Genomic DNA, 18069 nt, shown 5'->3' on the forward strand with positions numbered 1-18069 from the left:
ATCCTCTAGGACTATCCATGCTGTTGCAAATAGTAAGATTTCATTTTTTTTTTTATGGCTGAGTAATATTCCATTGTATATATGTACCACAACTTTTTTATCCACTCATCTATTGGTGGGCACCTAGGTTGCTTTCAGTATGTTGACTATTATACATAACACTGCAGTGAACATAGGGTTGCATATATTCTTTCCAATTAGTGTTTTGGGTTTCTTTGGCTATATGCCCAGAAGTGGAATTGCTGGGTCATAAGGCAGTTCCCTTTCTAATTTTTTGAGGAATCTCCATACTCTTTTTCCATAGCAGCAGCACCAAACTGCATTCCTACCAATAGCACACAAGGGATCCCTTTTCTCCACATCCTCACCAACACTTGTTGATTTATTGATAGTAGCCATTCTCATGGGTATGAGGTGATACCTCATTGCGGTTTTAATTTGCATTTCACTGATGATTAGTGAACATTGAGCATCTTTACATATGTCTATTGGCCATCCATATGTTCTCAAAAAGTTCTTAATATTTAGTTTTCCAAATAGTACTTTTGTGGAGATATATTCAAGCTTCATTTCCTTATGTTTATTGCTTATGTGTATCTGAATCTTTTATCTTGAGTTTAAGGGCAAAGTACAGCATAATTGCTGAGACAGTTAGACAATAAAAATATTCTGATTTGATTGTTTGCCTAAGTAAGATAGCCAGGAAGAGTTAGAGGCAAAGGAGCCAACCTAAGCCAGATTATTTAACTGCAAAATTAAACTAAACTGCGAGGACCATTTCAGTAGAGTGGTCCTTGTTTTTATAGTCTAGTGTCTGATATAGCTGTACCTAACAACTGCGCAAGGAACTAGTGAAAAGTCAAAGGAAACGTCTCTCTTCTAATGAGCCAGGGGTCTGTCTCCTTTTCTCCAACTTGTGGGAGCTTCACCAAATTTCCAAGAAAATATTTTGTGGAGAAAGTAGGGAGTTTGTTTTAAAGCTTTGTGTAATTGACAAGATGCAACAACTATGTTAAATTTTTTAAGTTATCAATCACTCTAACTCAGCTGTTTTCGTATTTTACATTTTATGCTTTTTTTATGAGCAAAAGTATTTTATGTGTTCATAATCAAAATGAGCAGTCTTTAAATTTTTATTTATTTATTTTTTGTATGTTTACATTACCATTTATCCTCCTGTACCCTCTTCCACCTCCACCCACCCCCCTTTTCCCTGCAGTCACCACACTGTTGCTGGTGTCCATGAGTTCTTTCTCTTTTTTTTTCTTTTTTGCTTGATCCCTCTACCCGCTGCACTCCCTAGAGCTGTCAGACAATGAGCAATATTTTTATATTTTAAATGTAAAAAACCCTAAAACAATTTATAGTCTCTTTTGTTTTGTTTTGTCTTGTTTGCATTTAACATAACCTAAGGACTTTTCCATGTTTGCAGATAGTCTTCATAAATATTTTTTAAAAATTACATAGTTCATTTGTTTGATGTACTTCAACATCTTTAAAGGATTTCCTAATCTTATCTATTTGGCTGAACAAATTCTTTTTCAAATACTCTGTTAGAAGAAAATTTTTTACAGACTTGAATGCATAAAAATCTAACAAGAATCTAGGACTTCTTAAAAAAACAAAGTTTAAACTATATCTGTAATGTAATATAATGGTATTAATCCAGTATTTAGTGAATTTGACTTTTATCTCTCACATTATAGCTTTAATAAACTTGAGAGAGGTACTTTTGCACTCTGGCTTGACTTTATAATCATCTGTTGCTGAAGTTCTTAACTTCATTAGGCTCAAAATATATGTCCTATTGTTTATGGGAGGTTAGGTCAAAAAGTGAAAGCAGTAATAGGGATAAAAGCAAACTCTGGCTAATTTTCTTTTCATTATCCCATGTAATAGGCTTGTAAGACTTGGAAGTATGGGTTCACAATAAAAGTTCATTTAGTTTTTTTCCATAAAATAAAACATACATTTTTAATGTTCATCAATTATGTCATCTATTTGTATATTTTGAGAATGTTGGCTATCTCCTGCATGGTATAATGTTGATTGTTTTCAGTTACTGTCTCTATTTGATTGTTATCAACTTCAGCTGGTATATCTGATTGTGGAGCATTGTCCAGCGAGAAATCTCCAGCACAAAACTTAGCAAACCGCTTTTGACACATTTGACCAGTCACAGCAACTTCTCCATACACTGCACAAGTCTTTTGTGTGTGTTTCAGTTGTGTTTTTACCTTTCTTGAAATAATAAAGCATACTATGCCAAAAGTTTTGCATATTTTCTTCCATCATCAATATTAAAATGGCTACACAAAAACTCACCAATTTTGATTTTTTTTTTTTTAATGCAAGCCGATATGACAGCTGTTAGAATACAGTCTAACAATATTGTTTCTAATGAAGTTAAAGACAGCTAAGTGGTACTACAGCCGTCTTACAGAAAAAAAACAATGGACTTTTTGGCCAACTCAATATTAAAGGTTTATCTTCTTTTCCATGAAGATATGGGAGGTGAAGGAAAATGCATGTGTTTTGTCAGTTGAACAATTTCATGTTACAGGTAATGTGTAGGGATCCATTTGCTAGGATCATGATAACAACATTATTCATAAAAGCAAAAAAGAAAAATTAAGAATAATGTACAAGTAGAATAAGGGTTATGTTTCATGCTGATGGACTACTAGTTTATATTTATTAATGAGGATATTGTATAATAATTATTTTTAAATCAACTTTATTGAGGCTTAATTTAAATACAATCAAATACATACTTCTTAAGTGTAGAGTTTTGAGTGTTGACAAAAGTAGAGACCCATTCAGACTCTTTCCTGTCTCACTTTTTAAAAAAAAGATTTTATTTATTTTTGGAGAAAGAGAGGGAGAGAAACATCGATTGGTTGCCTCTTGAACATGCCCCAACCAGGTACCCAACCTGCAACACAGGCATGTGCCCCACTACGGAATTGAACTGGCATCTTTGCTCATCACAGGACAGCACCCAGCTAACCGAACCACATTGGTCAAGGCTGTGGCTCATTTATTCTGCTCAGTGTGTTTTTGAGATTCATCTGTGTTGTTGATGTTGGTAGTTGGTCTTTTTTATTGCCATTAGTCCATTGCATGAATATGCCACAGTTTGTTTAAGTGTTTGCCTTTTGTTGATAGACATTTGGCTGTTTTCAGTTTTGGACTATTGTGACTAAAGCTTCACTGAACATTCAACTACAGTTGTTTGTGTGGATGTGTTTTCACTTCTCTGGGGTGGAATTGTTGGTTCACTTCCCTAGGAGTGGAATTGTTGGTTCATATAGTAAATGTATGTTTAACATTATTAGAAACTGCTGGGTTTTTGCTTTTTGCTCCTATCAGCAGCAATGAGAAGTTCTTCCACACCCTTGGCAAAACTTGGCTTTGTCATTCTTTTCTATATGAACTGTTCTTCTGGACATATAGCCTCTGTATTTTAATCTACAAAATTGAAAAGTATATCTTACTATTAGCAGTTACAGGAATTCATTGTCTATTTTTTATAGGCAGCTTCTGAGGGACTAATTACACTTTAGTTACTTTCTTGAATGTCACAAGGGGTCAAAGTAATATTCTGCTTACCACTTGGCATGGCTCCTTCTTGTGATTCTTACAATGATTGGCTCTGTCATATTTCCATCCATATCTTGTTTCATTATATATAGCTTCCTTTATAAGCACTACACAAAAACAAATCCTGACTATTTAGCTTTTTCCTGCTTCTGGGAGTGTTTATATTAGCTTTGCAATTTCCTCAGCTGGCTAAATTTAGTTGACTAAAAGTCCTATTTGAAAGCCACTCCTATTAGCCAACTAAAGGCTTTTCCAATGGGGCCAAATTTTGGTCTTCTGTAAAAAAATAAGAATTTGATTAAAATTTTCAAGTGTATCTTTATGGTGCTGAAGACAGAGTAAATTGAGTATCACCTAGTTGCCTAAGGAAATAAAATTTTGTTGGGTTGTTGGAGTTTTTTGGTAGCCCTCCCTTCTCCACCCACATTTTATCATGAAAAATTTCAAACATACAGGAAACTTGAAGGAATTGTACAATGAATATTTGCATACCTACCACCTACTCTATACTTAACATTTTGCTATATTTGTTTAATCGCATATTTGTTGAAAAATTTTTGATAGTATGTTTAAGCTCTTGCCTTTCTTTATGGAAGAAGCATATATGGGTAGAACTTTAGTGGGCCGTGGATACTTTTGTGTGGTGTAGGACTTAGTGGTTCTCTGGTGCAGTGGTCATCTTGTGATCCCTGTTATCATTGGTTGAGAGCTCAATGATTTATTTTCAAATGAATTCCAACTAGATTATGTTGCAAAGACAGAAGAAAGGCAAGGGAAGTTGGTTTGTATTATTAGGAGGTCAAAATATTATCAACTTGCTTGCACAACTGATACAAATACTACCACATAAATATTACTGTTTATTGAGTGGTAACCATGTTCTAGAACTTGATCGCATTTTAGTTCTCACAACTTTGATAGCTGCAGGTATTATTAGTCCCATTGAATGGATTAAGAAATTGAGGCTTAGTAGGACTGAATAATATCTTATCTTTTAAATGGCACACTAGGTATTCAAACCTAAGTCTCTCTGACTCCAGAACCCATGCTTTCAACCATAAGTCTGTGCTGCGGAAAGTTCCTTTTACTGCACAATTTCTATCTGATAGTTTGCTTTCGCTTATGTCTTCAGAATTGTCTAAATTGGGCCACACCTAGTTTGAGCCTGGTATAGTAGCATTCTTGTAGAAAAAGAGAGTATCATATGAACATTTTTATGACTGTGAAAGCCCCTTAATTCTTGAGGAGGAAGGGCCCTTTTTGAAATCAGACATTCTGGGGTTTTTACTAACTTCATTTCATTCTCTGAAAAAAGAAGGAATTTCCAGCTTTGTATATTAAACCGTGGAATTCCTTCTATAGTTGAACCAACTAAATACTAGCAAGTGTGTTCAGGAATTCAGAATGTGGCAGCAATAGTTCTCATGTCTTTTTTTTTTTTTTAAAGAGGTCTTAGGGATGATAGCCAATTTGAAGCTTGGTTTTACTATTAAAGAAGTGAAACCTAAGCAAGCTCCCTTACGCCCTGGCTGCTCTTGGAGTAAGCTTCACCTAACTTTCTCTGATGATTTTCGGGGCTTTTTTTTTTCCTGTGAGTGACCCAAGGAGGAATGTATTCTAACTTGAAAACTGAAAGGGTGGAGGTGCATTGGAAGCGGTAGTTCTAAACCTTTCTGGTGATTACATACTACTTTTTGAAGCTGATGAAAGCTGTGAATCATCCCCCAGGGGACAAATACATATGTGCACAAAAATACAATTTTACATACAAATTTTGTAGGCGTTCACTGACTCCAGCCCTATCAATAGAGTAGCCCAGATTAAAAAACTTTTAATAGAAAAAAATTAGGGAGCTGAAAAATAAGATTTGAGCATCAGTTTTAGACTTTTCTTTCTTTTCTTTTTTTTTATAACAAATATGCGTCTCATAAAATTGTATTAACATAAAAATCTTGTTTTAGTATCCAGGATGTTTTGTTCCATCTCAAAGTGTTAGTGTTCCACACTTTGTTAAAAAAAAAAACAACAAAAAAACAAAAAACAAGGGCATTGTGAGCTTGGTAAGATTCCTAGGGATAGCTGAAATTCTCTATGTTGCTTTCCAACTTTCGCTTTTTCAATTGTATCCTACCCACAAAAGGATTTCTCAGAACTACTACCAAGGCCAAAGATCTAGGTAAAATCCTTTGACCATCCCCAACTTTAGGTTTTCATTTCTCTTTTAACGAAAATCTCTTCATAACCAACAGGGTACATAGTACTTCTTTCCTTTTTATACCCTCTGATGTAAGTGCTTAGGCAAGTTATGTTTTATATTATGTTAATCCTCACAACAACCCTGTTAGTGACTTCTTATTGTCCCCATTTTACAGATGTGGAAAGCAGCACTAAAAAAGGTTGAATAACTTGATCAAGACCAATTCTGATACTAAAAAGGAGAGTCAGGATTTGAACCTATGTAAATCTAGCTCCAAAGCCTTTTTTTTTTCTTTCTTTTAATCATCCCATTCTATGATCAGAGTTGACCATTTTTACTTAGTCACTAGCCTGATCTGATCTGAATTTTAAAAATCCACATGTCCGTCACTGGAAGGAGCTCTTTATTTGCTTCTAGAGCTAGCCAATTGTAAAATTACTGGGGGGTGGGGTGGGGTGAGTGAGTGAGTGAGTGAGAGTGTGTGTGTGTGTGTTATTTAGGTTGTGAAATGTCAGGAGTGCCGAATTTCCTCCTGACCCCTCTATGAGAGAGAGAGAGAGAGAAAGAGAGAGAGGCGCGCGCGCGCTGCAGGCTAGCTGAGTGAACTCTTGCCTGTTGTGTTTATATAAATGGACGTTTCAGATACCAGACTCTGAATCAGAGACAATTCCAGTGATTGAAAAGTTTGTAGAAGGCTTATTAGTAAACTTAGCATCATTTTGAGGAAGGAGAGACCCTAATGGTTTGGGACAGGAGTGAAAAAAAGCTTACAGGGTAGGTAAGATTTTATCAAATTGACTTAAGACCAGGTATGTATTTCTAAACTCTTGGGACAGCCATGAAGGGAACCTCTGGGTCAGCCAGCTGCCTGATGGTTTTGCTGAGACAGCAGGCTGGGTCAGCGTTCTGTGAAGGTAGTTGAGTGAGTTTTGTGAGACTCAGCATCTTCTTGACAAAATTATTGTTCTTCTAAACCTCATACTTTTCCTAGTTTCAGCCTTTTTATACACAGTGAAACAGGAAAGAGAATGAGTAGGTCGATTTAATATCTAGCCTTAGATGTGTATTTTTTTGGTGTGAACTAACAACACAGGACTTTACATAAGATAGCACAGAGCAGAAAAAAATAGAATTCTAAAACAGATTAATAAAAGTGATTTGGAGAAAAAAGAAAGTTGGGTCAGATAATGAAATTTTAGAGAGATTATTTCAGTGCCTTAAAAAAAACTGATTGATAGAAGGAACTGGTGTGTATGAAGATATGTACCAGTTAAGTGCCAGCATAATGAAACTTGCAAAGGGAAATAAGTTGACTAATTTGAAGATATGTGGAGAAATCAGGTATAAATGTATAAGAATTATCTTAAGTCATATTTTTTGAGTCTTCACAAATTAAGGGAATGCATTTTGCGGAAAATTTCTTTTGACAGAATTTCCAGGAGATTTAAAAAGTACAGTTCGAATGGCAGGATTATTAAAAGCCACTTTCCGTCATATACATGATTAGTTAGGATAAGGGAATTGGACTGTTCAGCTTTAAAAGTTTTGTTTCCCCCTCAGCGCCACCCTCCTTCCCGTGTGTTTTCCTGAAGCTGTGTGTGGGATTCTAGCATAGAGGAAGGGTAGGTCCTCTCACTTGTTTCCATTTTCCCCCAGCAATAAGTTCACAAACACTTTTTTTATATTATGATATGTAAAAACATAAACAGCTCTTCTGGAACCAAGTTAATCTTGATTTTATGGTTCATTCTGCATGACACTGGAGTGGGGGCAGGAGGGTGGAGATACAAGGTGTTTGGACCCTTCTGGTTTATGGGATTGTCTTTTTCCCTTTTTCCCCTTAGGAACGGCGTGAATGTTGAGGGGGCGACACACAAGCAGGTGGTGGACCTGATCCGAGCAGGCGAGAAGGAATTGATCTTGACTGTGTTATCTGTACCTCCTCATGAGGCAGATAACCTAGATCCCAGTGACGACTCGTTGGGACAATCATTTTATGATTACACAGAAAAGCAAGCAGTGCCCATATCGGTCCCCACATACAAACATGTGGAGCAGAATGGTGAGAAGTTTGTGGTGAGTGTCAGCCCAATTCGACCCTCAAACGTCTAGCATTTGTTTCCTCCAGTATTACCATTTATGATATATAATAGAGCACCAGAATAAATGATTACAACAACATAGGTCAGTTTTCTGCCAGAAAGATGGGTTTACACATAAATAAAAGACACTGAACCTGATCTATCGCAGGGGGTGAGCTGTAGTAATGAAGAGTCCTATTCTGCTTAAGCTTAATTCCACATTATTCCAGACAGTTTTAAGTTTTGTTTGTTTGTTCTTTTATTAGTTGCCATGTCTCTCAGAGTTGACTCTGTAGTGCTACAGAGTAAGATTATTTTCAAAAGGTGGTGTCTTCCCAAACATTTATGTAACACAGTTTGCACTCTTCAGAACCTACAAATGCCCTACACTCCTCTCCGTGCCTTGTTCATCTTCTTTGAAGGTAGTTTTGTGAATGATTAACTCTGGTTTTTCCCAAGGTCCTAATTATATTCTGGATGCAATTCATGTGAGCTGTTTTATCCATTTCCATTCTGTTGCTGTTGTAGATACACAGAAAAGCCCATCTTGAATTCTGGGTGATATGTGCCAGCCCCTTTTCTGAATGCCTTTGTTTGTTCTTCAAAACTTAATGGCCACTGATAGTCCAATCTACCTAATGTTTCTCTTGCTTGCATTATGCCTTATTTGCCTTTGTAAAAAATGCAATGAGTTCTACTTGATATTGGCAAACAGGCTACATGTGTTTGAAGCTGACCTGCTGATTAAAGTTGCTGTCTCTGACACTTATATTTGTGCCCTGTATAGGAATGAACCACTAGATATTTATGGTAAATTCTTTTTAATGAGGAGATGAGAAAAGCAAGCAAGGAAGCCAGAAAAGTTCCAGAAGGATCAAATAATGTTTGTAATGTAGCTGGAGATGATATAGCAGATATGTTTTATGTCAGCCTGGTCTATGGATGCTCAGAAGCATACACACAAAATTTAGAGTTTTGTGTTTCAGAGATGCTATACTTTGAACCATAAGGCATGTAAGAAGTAGAAATCAAGGCCAGGTCCTAAGATAGAGCCGATTAGATGTTACGATGCTTTTGGGAATTACCTAAGACTTTGGGTATCACTGTAGACTTCAGAAAAGGAATGAAATTACTAATTTTTAAAAAAATCACCTTTATTGAGCATAACTTACCTGCATTAACATTTGCCCATGTTAAGTGTCAGATTGCATGAGTTTTGATAAATGTACATAGATAAAGGACATTTTCATTACCCCAAAAAGTCCCCTCCTGTCCCTTTGCAGTAAGTCCTCTCCACCTACCACCACTCCTGTCAACCACGATCAACTTTCTGTCGTTATATGTTGCCTTTTTTAGGATGTCAAATAAATGACCATATAAAGTCTTTTGTGTCTGACTTTGTTCACTTAGTGTAGTCCTTTCAAGGTTAATAAATGTTGTATATATTAATAGTTTGTTTCTTTTAAATTGCTGATAGTATTCCATTGGATGGATCTACTATAATTTGTCTATCCATGCACTTGATGCATGTTTGGGTTGCTTCCAGTTTTGGGCTATTATGACTAAAGCTTCCATGAAATAACATTAACATAAAGGTATTTATGTACAGATATGTTTTTGTTTCTCTTGAGAACATACATAGCTAGAAATAGAATTGCAGGGTTATATGGTAAGTGGGTATAACCTTATAAGAAACTGTCAGGCTGTTTTCCAAAGAGGCTGTACTATTTTTGTATTCTTATCTGCAGTAGAGAGTTCCAGTTACTCCATAACCTCTTGAACACAATGGCATTTTCTTTCTTTCTCTTCTTTCTTTCTTTTTTTCTTTCTTTCTTCCTTTCTTTGCTTTCTTTCGCCATTCTAGTGAGTATCTCACTCTGGTTTTAGTTTGCTTTTGCCTAGTGACTCATGATGATGAGTTTATTTTCATGGGCTTAATGCTCATTCTTAGGTCTTTTGTGATGAAGTATCTGTTCAGCTCTTTTGCCCAATTGAAAAATTAAGTTGTTTGTCTTACTATCTTCTTGTAAAAGTTCTTCATGCATTTTGGATATAAGTCTTTTATCAGGTAGATGATGATTGGTAAAATATTTCTCCCAATCTATGACTTGCCTTTTTATTTTATTTTTAACAGTGTCTTTCAAAGAACACAGGTTTTAAATTTTGTCAGTTTGTCTACTTGGTAAGTTTTTTTCATTTATGGGTAATGCTTTTTCTGTTCTAAGAAATCTGTCTAACCCAAGGGCACAAATCTTTTGTTTTCTTGTAAAAGTTTTATAGTTTTAGCTCTCTGTTTTTGTAATAACTTTATTGAGATATGAGTCACATACCATAAATTTGGCCATTGTAATTGTACAGTGCAGTGGTTCTTAGTATGTTCACAGAGCTGTGCAACCATTACCACAGTCAATTTCCGAACACATTGTCTCCTCAGAGAGAAACCCCACACCATTTGGCCATTATCCTCCATACCTCCTGTTCACACCAGCCCTAGGTAACGTACTCATCCACCTTCTGTCTCTATAGATTTGCTTCTTTGGACATTTCATGTAGATGGATTCGTATGTGTTTTCAAGGTTTAGCCATGTTGTAGCTTGTTTCAGCCAAATAACCTCCCATTTTATTGATACACCATGTTTGATTTATCTGTTCTTCATTTGATGAACATTTGGGTTGTCTGCCTTTTGGTTATTGTGAATAATGCTGCTCTGAACTTGTGTGTGCATGTTTTTGTGTGGATATATGTTTTTATTTCTCTTAGATACATATTCAGGAGTAGAATTGCTGGGTCATATGGTAAATCTTACGTTTAACCTTTTGAAAAAATGACAGATCGTTTTCCAAAGTGGCTGCATCGTATTTTCACTCTTCTGTTTGGGTTTTGATCCATTTTGAGTTAATATCTGTATATTGTATGATATAAAGGTTAAGGTTCTTTTTTCCCCCCCCATGTGGACATTCAGTTGTTCTAGCAACTTGTGTTGAAAAGAATATCCTTTCTCCATTGAAATACCTTGTCATTGTTGAAAATCAATTGAACACATATATGTGGTTTTATTTTTATACTCCATTCTGTTCCATTGATTATATGTCTGAACATTTCAGTATTTACATCTAGAGAATGGCCTTTGTTTAGCATCTTTTCCCTTGAAAATGGGTCATATCCTCCTAGTTCTTTGTATAACAAGTAATTTTGAATAGTGTCCTGGATATTGTGAATGTTATAGTGTATAGATTCTGGGTTCTGTGATATTCCTGAGAGGAATGTTGATGTTTTAGTTTTGCCTGGCAGTTAAGTGTAAGCTGTGCCTCCTTCGAGTCTCAGTTCACTTTTTTCAGCCACTGCTGTGCTACTTTGAGCCTGTCCTGTGTATATATCATTTGGGGAGGGATTAGACCAAGATGCATGTTAATTCACAGAATTAAGGGATTCTTTTCTTTGATTCTCTGTCCTATTGAGTTCTCCATGCATTCTGGTGGCAACCATGATTTCCCAGAATCCTTCCTGTTTTCCTCTAGCCAGAAAGATGTCAGGGTTTCTATAAGGGTTTTTGTTGCTTAAGTTAGGCTACTTTGTGACTGATGCCCGCTATCAGGGGAAAACCCCTTAAAAGCAGGAAACTCCCCTGCCCTGTAGAATGCTCCATGTTTTGAATCCCCTCTCCCATCTTCTTGCTTTTAGTTTACTGTTTAGAATTCTCAGGTAATTAATTGGTTTTGTTTTGTCCAGAGCTTGTAGTTGTTATCACTGGGAAGTTTAGTCTATAGGGAGTTTCTACAATAAATCCTGAATAAAATCTTCAGTTCTATTAGTATTTTCTTTATGTATAATAAAGCTATTATGTCTTAATGAGTTGCGTCCTTTAACATTATGAAATAAGTCTCTTTATCCCTTGTAATATTCTTTGTTCTGAAGTCTTTCTCTGATATAAACATATAGCCACTTCAGTTTTCTTTTGATCATTGTTTCCATTGAATATCTTTTCCATCCCTTTACTTTTAACCTATGTATGTAGTTATACTTAAAGTCGATTTCTTAGAAACAGCATATAGTTATGGCTTTTTATCCAGTCTGGTAATCTCAATCTTTTATTTGGTGTATGTATACTAAATGTGTACTTACGTTTAGTATAATTATTGATATAGTTAGGTTTAAATCTACTGTCTTATTGTTATCTATGTCTCATGTGACTTTTTTCCTTTGTTCCTCCTTTCATGCCTTCTTTTTGACTAGTAGGATATTTTTTAATGTTCTCATTTTATCTCCACTATTATAGTAGTAGATGTACATTGTTGTTGTTTTTTCTTAGTGATTGTTCTAAGTTTACAGTATACATCTTTAATTTATAAGTATTACCTTTATAGTATAGGAATTTTGCAACAGTACATTTTGTTTCCTACCCCCATCCTTTCTGCTGCTGTTGTTGTACATTTTACTTCTGTGTGGGTAATAAATTCTATGATACTTTGTTGTTATCTTTGCTTTAAATAATTAAAAACATTAGGAAGGTAGAGATGGAAGAGGGTATAATGGGGATAAATGGTAATGGAAAATATACAATAAAAAAGAAAAATAATAAAGACGTTAAAAGAGAGAAAGGAGACTTTTTTATATTTAACCATATATTTGCCATTCCTGATGTCTTCCATTCCTTTGTGTAAATCCACTTTCCATATTTCTTCTGCCTGAAGAACTTCCACTAATACTCTTGTAGTGCAGGTCTGCTTGCAAAGAATTTCTTAGCTCTTTTTGGTCTGAAAAAGTCTTTATTTCACCCTTATGTTTGAAAGCTATTGTTACAGGGTATAAAATTCTGTGTTGAGGGAGTTCTGACCAAGATGGAGGCATAGGTAGATATGCTTCACTTCCTCACTCAACCAAAAGAAGGATAACAACCCGTTTAAAAACAAAAAACAACCAGAACTGCCAGAAAATCAAATTGCATGGATGTCTGACAACCAAGGAGTGAAAGAAACATTCATCCAAATAGTCACAACACAGTTGTCCCGCCCTGGCAAATACCTAAGGCTCTGCCCCTTAAAATGTAACAAGTGTTCTAAGACAAAGAAATATGGCCCAAATGAAGGAACAGATCAAAAACTCCAGATGAGAACTAAGCAACGAGGAGACAGACAACCTTATCAGATGCAGAGTTCAAAACACTGGTAATCAGGATTCTCACAAAATGGATTGAGTTCAGTCGCAAAATGAAAGAAGAAAAGAAGGCTATACAAAGTGAAATAAAGGAAAACGTACAGGGAACCAACAGTAAAGGGAAGGAAACTGGTATGCAAATCAACGATTTGGAACAAAAGAAAGAAAGAAACATCCAAACAGAACAGAATGAAGGAGCAAGAATTCAAAAAAAATGACTGACTGAGGAACCTCTGGGACAACTTTAAACGTTCCAACATCCAAATCATAGGGGTGTCAGAAGGAGAAGAGGAAAAGCAAGAAATTAAAAACTTATTTGAGCAAATAATGAAGGAAAACTTCCCCAATCTGGCAAAAATAACTAGACATGCAAGTCCAGGACACTCAGAGAGTCCCAAAGAAGTTTGATACAAGAAGAAACACACCAAGGCATGTCATAATTAAATTACCCAAGATTAAAGATAAGGAGAGAATCTTAAAAGCAGTAAGAGAAAAGGAGACAGTTACCTACAAAGGAGTTCCCATAAGACTGTCATCTCATGTCTCAAAAGAAACTTAAAGGCAAGAAGGGGCTGGAAAGAAGTATCTGAAGTCATGAAAGGCAAGGACCTACATCCAAGATTACTCTATCCAGTAAAGCTATCATTTAGAATTGAAGGGTAGAAAGAGTGCTTCTCAGACAAGGTAAAACTAAAGGAGTTCGATCATCACCAAGCCCTTATTATATGAAATGTTAAAGGGACTTACCTAAGAAAAAGAAGACGATCAAAAACTATGAACAGTAAAATGACAAACTCACAACTATAACAACAACATAAAAAACAAAAACAAGAACTAAGCAAACAACTAGAACAGGAACAGAATCACAGAAATGGAGATCACATGAAGGGTTATCAGTGAGGGGGAATGGGGGAAAAAGGTACAGGGAATAAGAAGCATAATTGATAGGTACAAAATAGACAGGGAGGTTAAGAATAGTATAGGAAATGGAGACGCCAAGTAACTTATATCTACAACACATGGATGTAAACTAAAGTGGGGGAGGATCCTGGAGGGAGAGCGGGTGCAGGGTGGAGAGGGAGAAAGGGTAGAAAAAAATGGCTGTATAGCATAATCAATAAAATATACTTAAAAAAAAAGAAAAAATACCTTAAAAAATTCTGTGTTGCTAGTTTTTTCTTTTAGCCTTTTGCAGTGCCACTCGTCTTTTTGTATTTTTCTGCTTGGGACTTTCTGAACTTTATAGGTCTTTTACTTTTTTCTTTCTTTATTATTTAAAAAAAATTTTAGTATGTTATTAAATATTTCTTTAGCCTCGTTCTTCTCTTATCCTTCTGAGACAAATTGCAGGTATGTTAGACTGTTTCATATTGTCCTAAACCTTTGAATGTTCTATTCTTGTTTTTCCCCCCTCTCTTTTTGTTTTAGTTTAGATTATTTTTATTACCCTGTTTTCAACTTTATTGATTCTTTCCTCAGCAATATTTAGTCTACTGACGTTCCTCTGGGAGAAGTTTTTCATCTGTGGTGCCTCGTTTTTGTTTCTCTCATTTCTATTTAATGCTCTCTATCTCCTGAAATTCCCCATCTGTTCACACATTTTGTTGACCCTTTCCATTAGATCTTCTAACATAATAGTAATAGTTACTTTAAAGTCCCTCATATTTTCAACATCTGAGTGTATTTGAGACCTCTTTATCTCTTGACATAAATGGGTGCTAGGCATCATGTGTAGAGCATTAGAGACTGAATTTGAAAATAGGAAAGCCTCATCTTCTGTTAGAGAATTGAGTTAATTAAGCTCAATTTGGGCTTCCTTGTGGCGATTAATAACTTTGTTGTGCTGAGGCTTTAAGTCCTTCTAACAGTAGGCTGCCTTGTATTGTACTTAGAATGGAGGCTAGGGTCAGAGGGCTTTTCTTAGTGATCTCTTCTCCCTTCCCTCTCAGCTTTTAGTCACCCTGCATGCCTGTACCCCAGACAGGTTCTCTCTCCATACTGTGGCCCCTAGTAGACTGTTCTTGCTTTTCACTTTGGTTAGATTTACATGGTGGAGGTAGATTGGTTCTGTGTTCCTGGTTCTGACTCAGTCTTAGGCAGGGCCTGTGTTCTTGTGTCTTGGGGTGAGGCTTTCTTAGTTTTTCTGACTTTCCTCCTTATCACTGCCAGTCACCCCTCTATCTATGGTCAGTCTTGTGAAAGCGTTTCTTGCCCCTCCCCAAGCTATAGCAGACCTTTGTTACAGGATCAGGATAGGAACCTGGGCCTGAGACACAGGGTGGGGCAAAAGTAGGTTTACAGTTATGAGTACAGAAAACACAGAGTTTACTCTTGTATTAATACTCATTAATTATTGTATTATTTTCCACATGAACAACTATAAATCTACCTTTTCCCCACCCTGTGTTTTCCCAGCTCTCCCCAGAAGTAAGAGGTTTTGCTTGTACTCATTTTGACCCTAAAAAAAATTATTTTTAAATTACAGTTTACATTCAGTATTATAGTATTTTCCAGCATTAGGTATACATCATAGCTGTTAGATAACTATATAATTTATGTAGTGATTTCCACGATAATTCTAGTACCCACCTGTCACCATAAATAGTCATTACAGTGTTATTCACTATATCTCTATGCTGTACTTCACATCCCTGTGATTGTTTTACAACTACCATTTGTTTTTTTAATTATATCTTATTGATTATGTTATTACAGTTTTCCCAATTTTTCTCCCTTTACTCCCACCCCCAGCACCACCAGCTCTCTCATGCAGTCCCCACACCATTGTTCATGTCCATGGGTCATGCATATAAGTTCTTTGGCTACGCCATTTCCTATACTGTACTTCACATCTCCATGGCTATTCTTTAACTACTTATTTGTACTCCTTAATTCCCTCACCTCTTCACCTATTCCACCATACCCTCTCCATCTGACAATAATCAAAATGCCCTGTATATCCATGACTCTGTCTCTGTTCTACTTGTTTGCTATTTTGCTTTTTAGATTCAATTGTTAATAGATATGTACTTACTGCCACTTCATTGTTCATAGTTTTGATCTTCTTTTTCTTAAATAAGTCCCTTTAACATTCTATATGATAATGGTTTGGTGATGATGAATTCCTTTAGTTTTTCCTTGTCTGGGAAGCTCTTTAACTGCCCTTCTATTCTAAATGGTAGCTTTGCTAGGTAGAGCAATGTTGGCTGCAGGTCCCTGCTTCTCATGACTGAATATTTCTTGCCAGTCCCTTCTTGCCTGCAAAGTTTCTTTTGAGAAATCAGCTGACAGTCTTAGGGGAACTCCCCTGTTGGAAACTAACAGCTTTTCTCTTGCCACCTTTAAGATTATCTTTATGTTTAACCTTTGGCATTTTAATTGTGATGTGTCTTGGCGTTGGCCTCTTTGCATCCATCTTGTTTGGGACTCTTTCTGCTTCCCGTACGTGCATGTCTACTTCCTTCACCAAATTAGGGAAATTTTCTTTCATTATTTTTTCAAACAGATTTCCAATTTCTTATTCTTGCTCTTCCTGGCACCAGTATGATGCAAATGTTGGGATGCTTGAAGTTGTCCCAGAGTCTGCTTACACTGTCCTCATTTATTTTGAATTTCTTTTCTTCCTGTTCTGATTAGCTGTTATTTGCTTCTTTATGTTCCAAATCATTGATCTGTTTCTCGGCTTCATCCACTCTACTGTTCTTTCCCTGTAAATTGTTCTTTATTTCAGTGAGTGTGTCCTTTGTTTCTGTCTGGATCTTTTTTATGCTGCTGAGGTCCTCACTAAGTTCCTTGAGCATCCTTATAACCAGTGTTTTGAAACTCTGTATTTGATAGATTGCTTATCTCCATTTTGTTTAGCTCTCTTTCTGGAGTTTTGATCTGTTCTTTCTCTTGAGACATGTTTCTTTGTCTCCTCATTCTGGCAGCCTCCTGTGTTTGTTTCTATGTATTAGGTAGAGCTGCTGTGACTCCCTGACATAGTGTTGTGGCCTAATGTAGTAGGTGTCCTGTAGGGTCCAGTGGCACAGCCTCCTCTGTCACCCAAGCTGAGTACTGGCAATGTACCCTTCGTGTGGGCTGAGTACACCCTCATGTAATTGAGCCTTGACTGCTTGTTGGCAGGTCAATTGGAGGGATTTGCTCAGGCCAGTCAGCTGCAAGGACTAACTGTGAGCATTGACCAGCAACCTCCATCATCTGTGGAGGGTCAGCTGGGCAGGGGTATGGTGGTGCTTTCCGATGTGGTCTGTAGCTGCCTGCTGGGTGTGCAGGCTCTGGGATTTTCTAGGTGGTGCAAGCAAAAATTAGCCTCGACCTGTGTTCTGCCTGGGGCCACCCTGCATGAGCTATAAAGCAATCTGAGTTGGCTGTTACTTGTGCTGGGTTTGAAAATTCCCAGGTGAAGTCAAGCTGTGAATCTAGGCTGGCTGCTTCTAGTACCATGCCCGGGGCCATTTAGCAAGAGGTACTGGGCCTAGGGCTTACTGAAGCTGAGTGTTGCTTGTTTGATAAGATTTAGGAAGTTGTGAAGCATGAGCCAATACCAGCCATTCATATGGAAAAGCCACTGTTAACAGCTTGGGTGGACCAGAGTCTCAGGACATCTCCAGGGCAGGGCAAACAGTGTTAGCCAGGTTGATGGATTCTCAGCTATGACACCTGCCTGCCAGCTCTGTGGCTCTCTGTCTCTGTGAGGGGGAGGATTCAGAAAGGGAACAGTGGCTTCTGCCCATCTTTCTCTCTGGGGGAGAGATGTCCTCCAGCTTTCACCTTGATGCCAGTTACTCCCTGTATGCCACTGTTGCCTCCCAAGCTGCCTCTCTGGTGCTGGAGCTCAGAGGGAGTGAGTGTTGAGTAAGTTTGTGTGCGGGTTCTTCAATAGAAACTGCTTGAAACTTGAGAAGTTTCTTCCACCAACTAACTCAATCCCCCTTGGTTTTTGCAGCCAGAAGTTGTGGGAACTTACTTTCTGGCACTGGAACCATCGGCTGGGGTGCCTGGTGTGGGGCTTGGACTCCTCGCTTCTGAGA

General features: G+C 37.0%; 1 protein-coding gene across 1 annotated transcript in view; it reads left to right on the plus strand.

Annotated features, from left to right (window-relative positions):
* Window positions 1-18069, plus strand: part of SNX27 (sorting nexin 27) — a 78940-nt gene that overhangs the window by 18514 nt on the left and 42357 nt on the right. Inside the window, exon 2 of the mRNA XM_054563272.1 lies at window positions 7645-7876. Coding sequence (XP_054419247.1) covers window positions 7645-7876 — 232 coding nt within the window. The remainder of the gene's footprint in view (window positions 1-7644; window positions 7877-18069) is intronic.

The sequence above is a fragment of the Pteronotus mesoamericanus genome, unplaced genomic scaffold, assembly GCF_021234165.1.
Source record: "Pteronotus mesoamericanus isolate MK-2021 breed Mesoamerican mustached bat unplaced genomic scaffold, CSHL_Meso_final scaffold_705, whole genome shotgun sequence".
In the NCBI taxonomy this organism is placed as follows: Eukaryota; Metazoa; Chordata; class Mammalia; order Chiroptera; family Mormoopidae; genus Pteronotus; species Pteronotus mesoamericanus.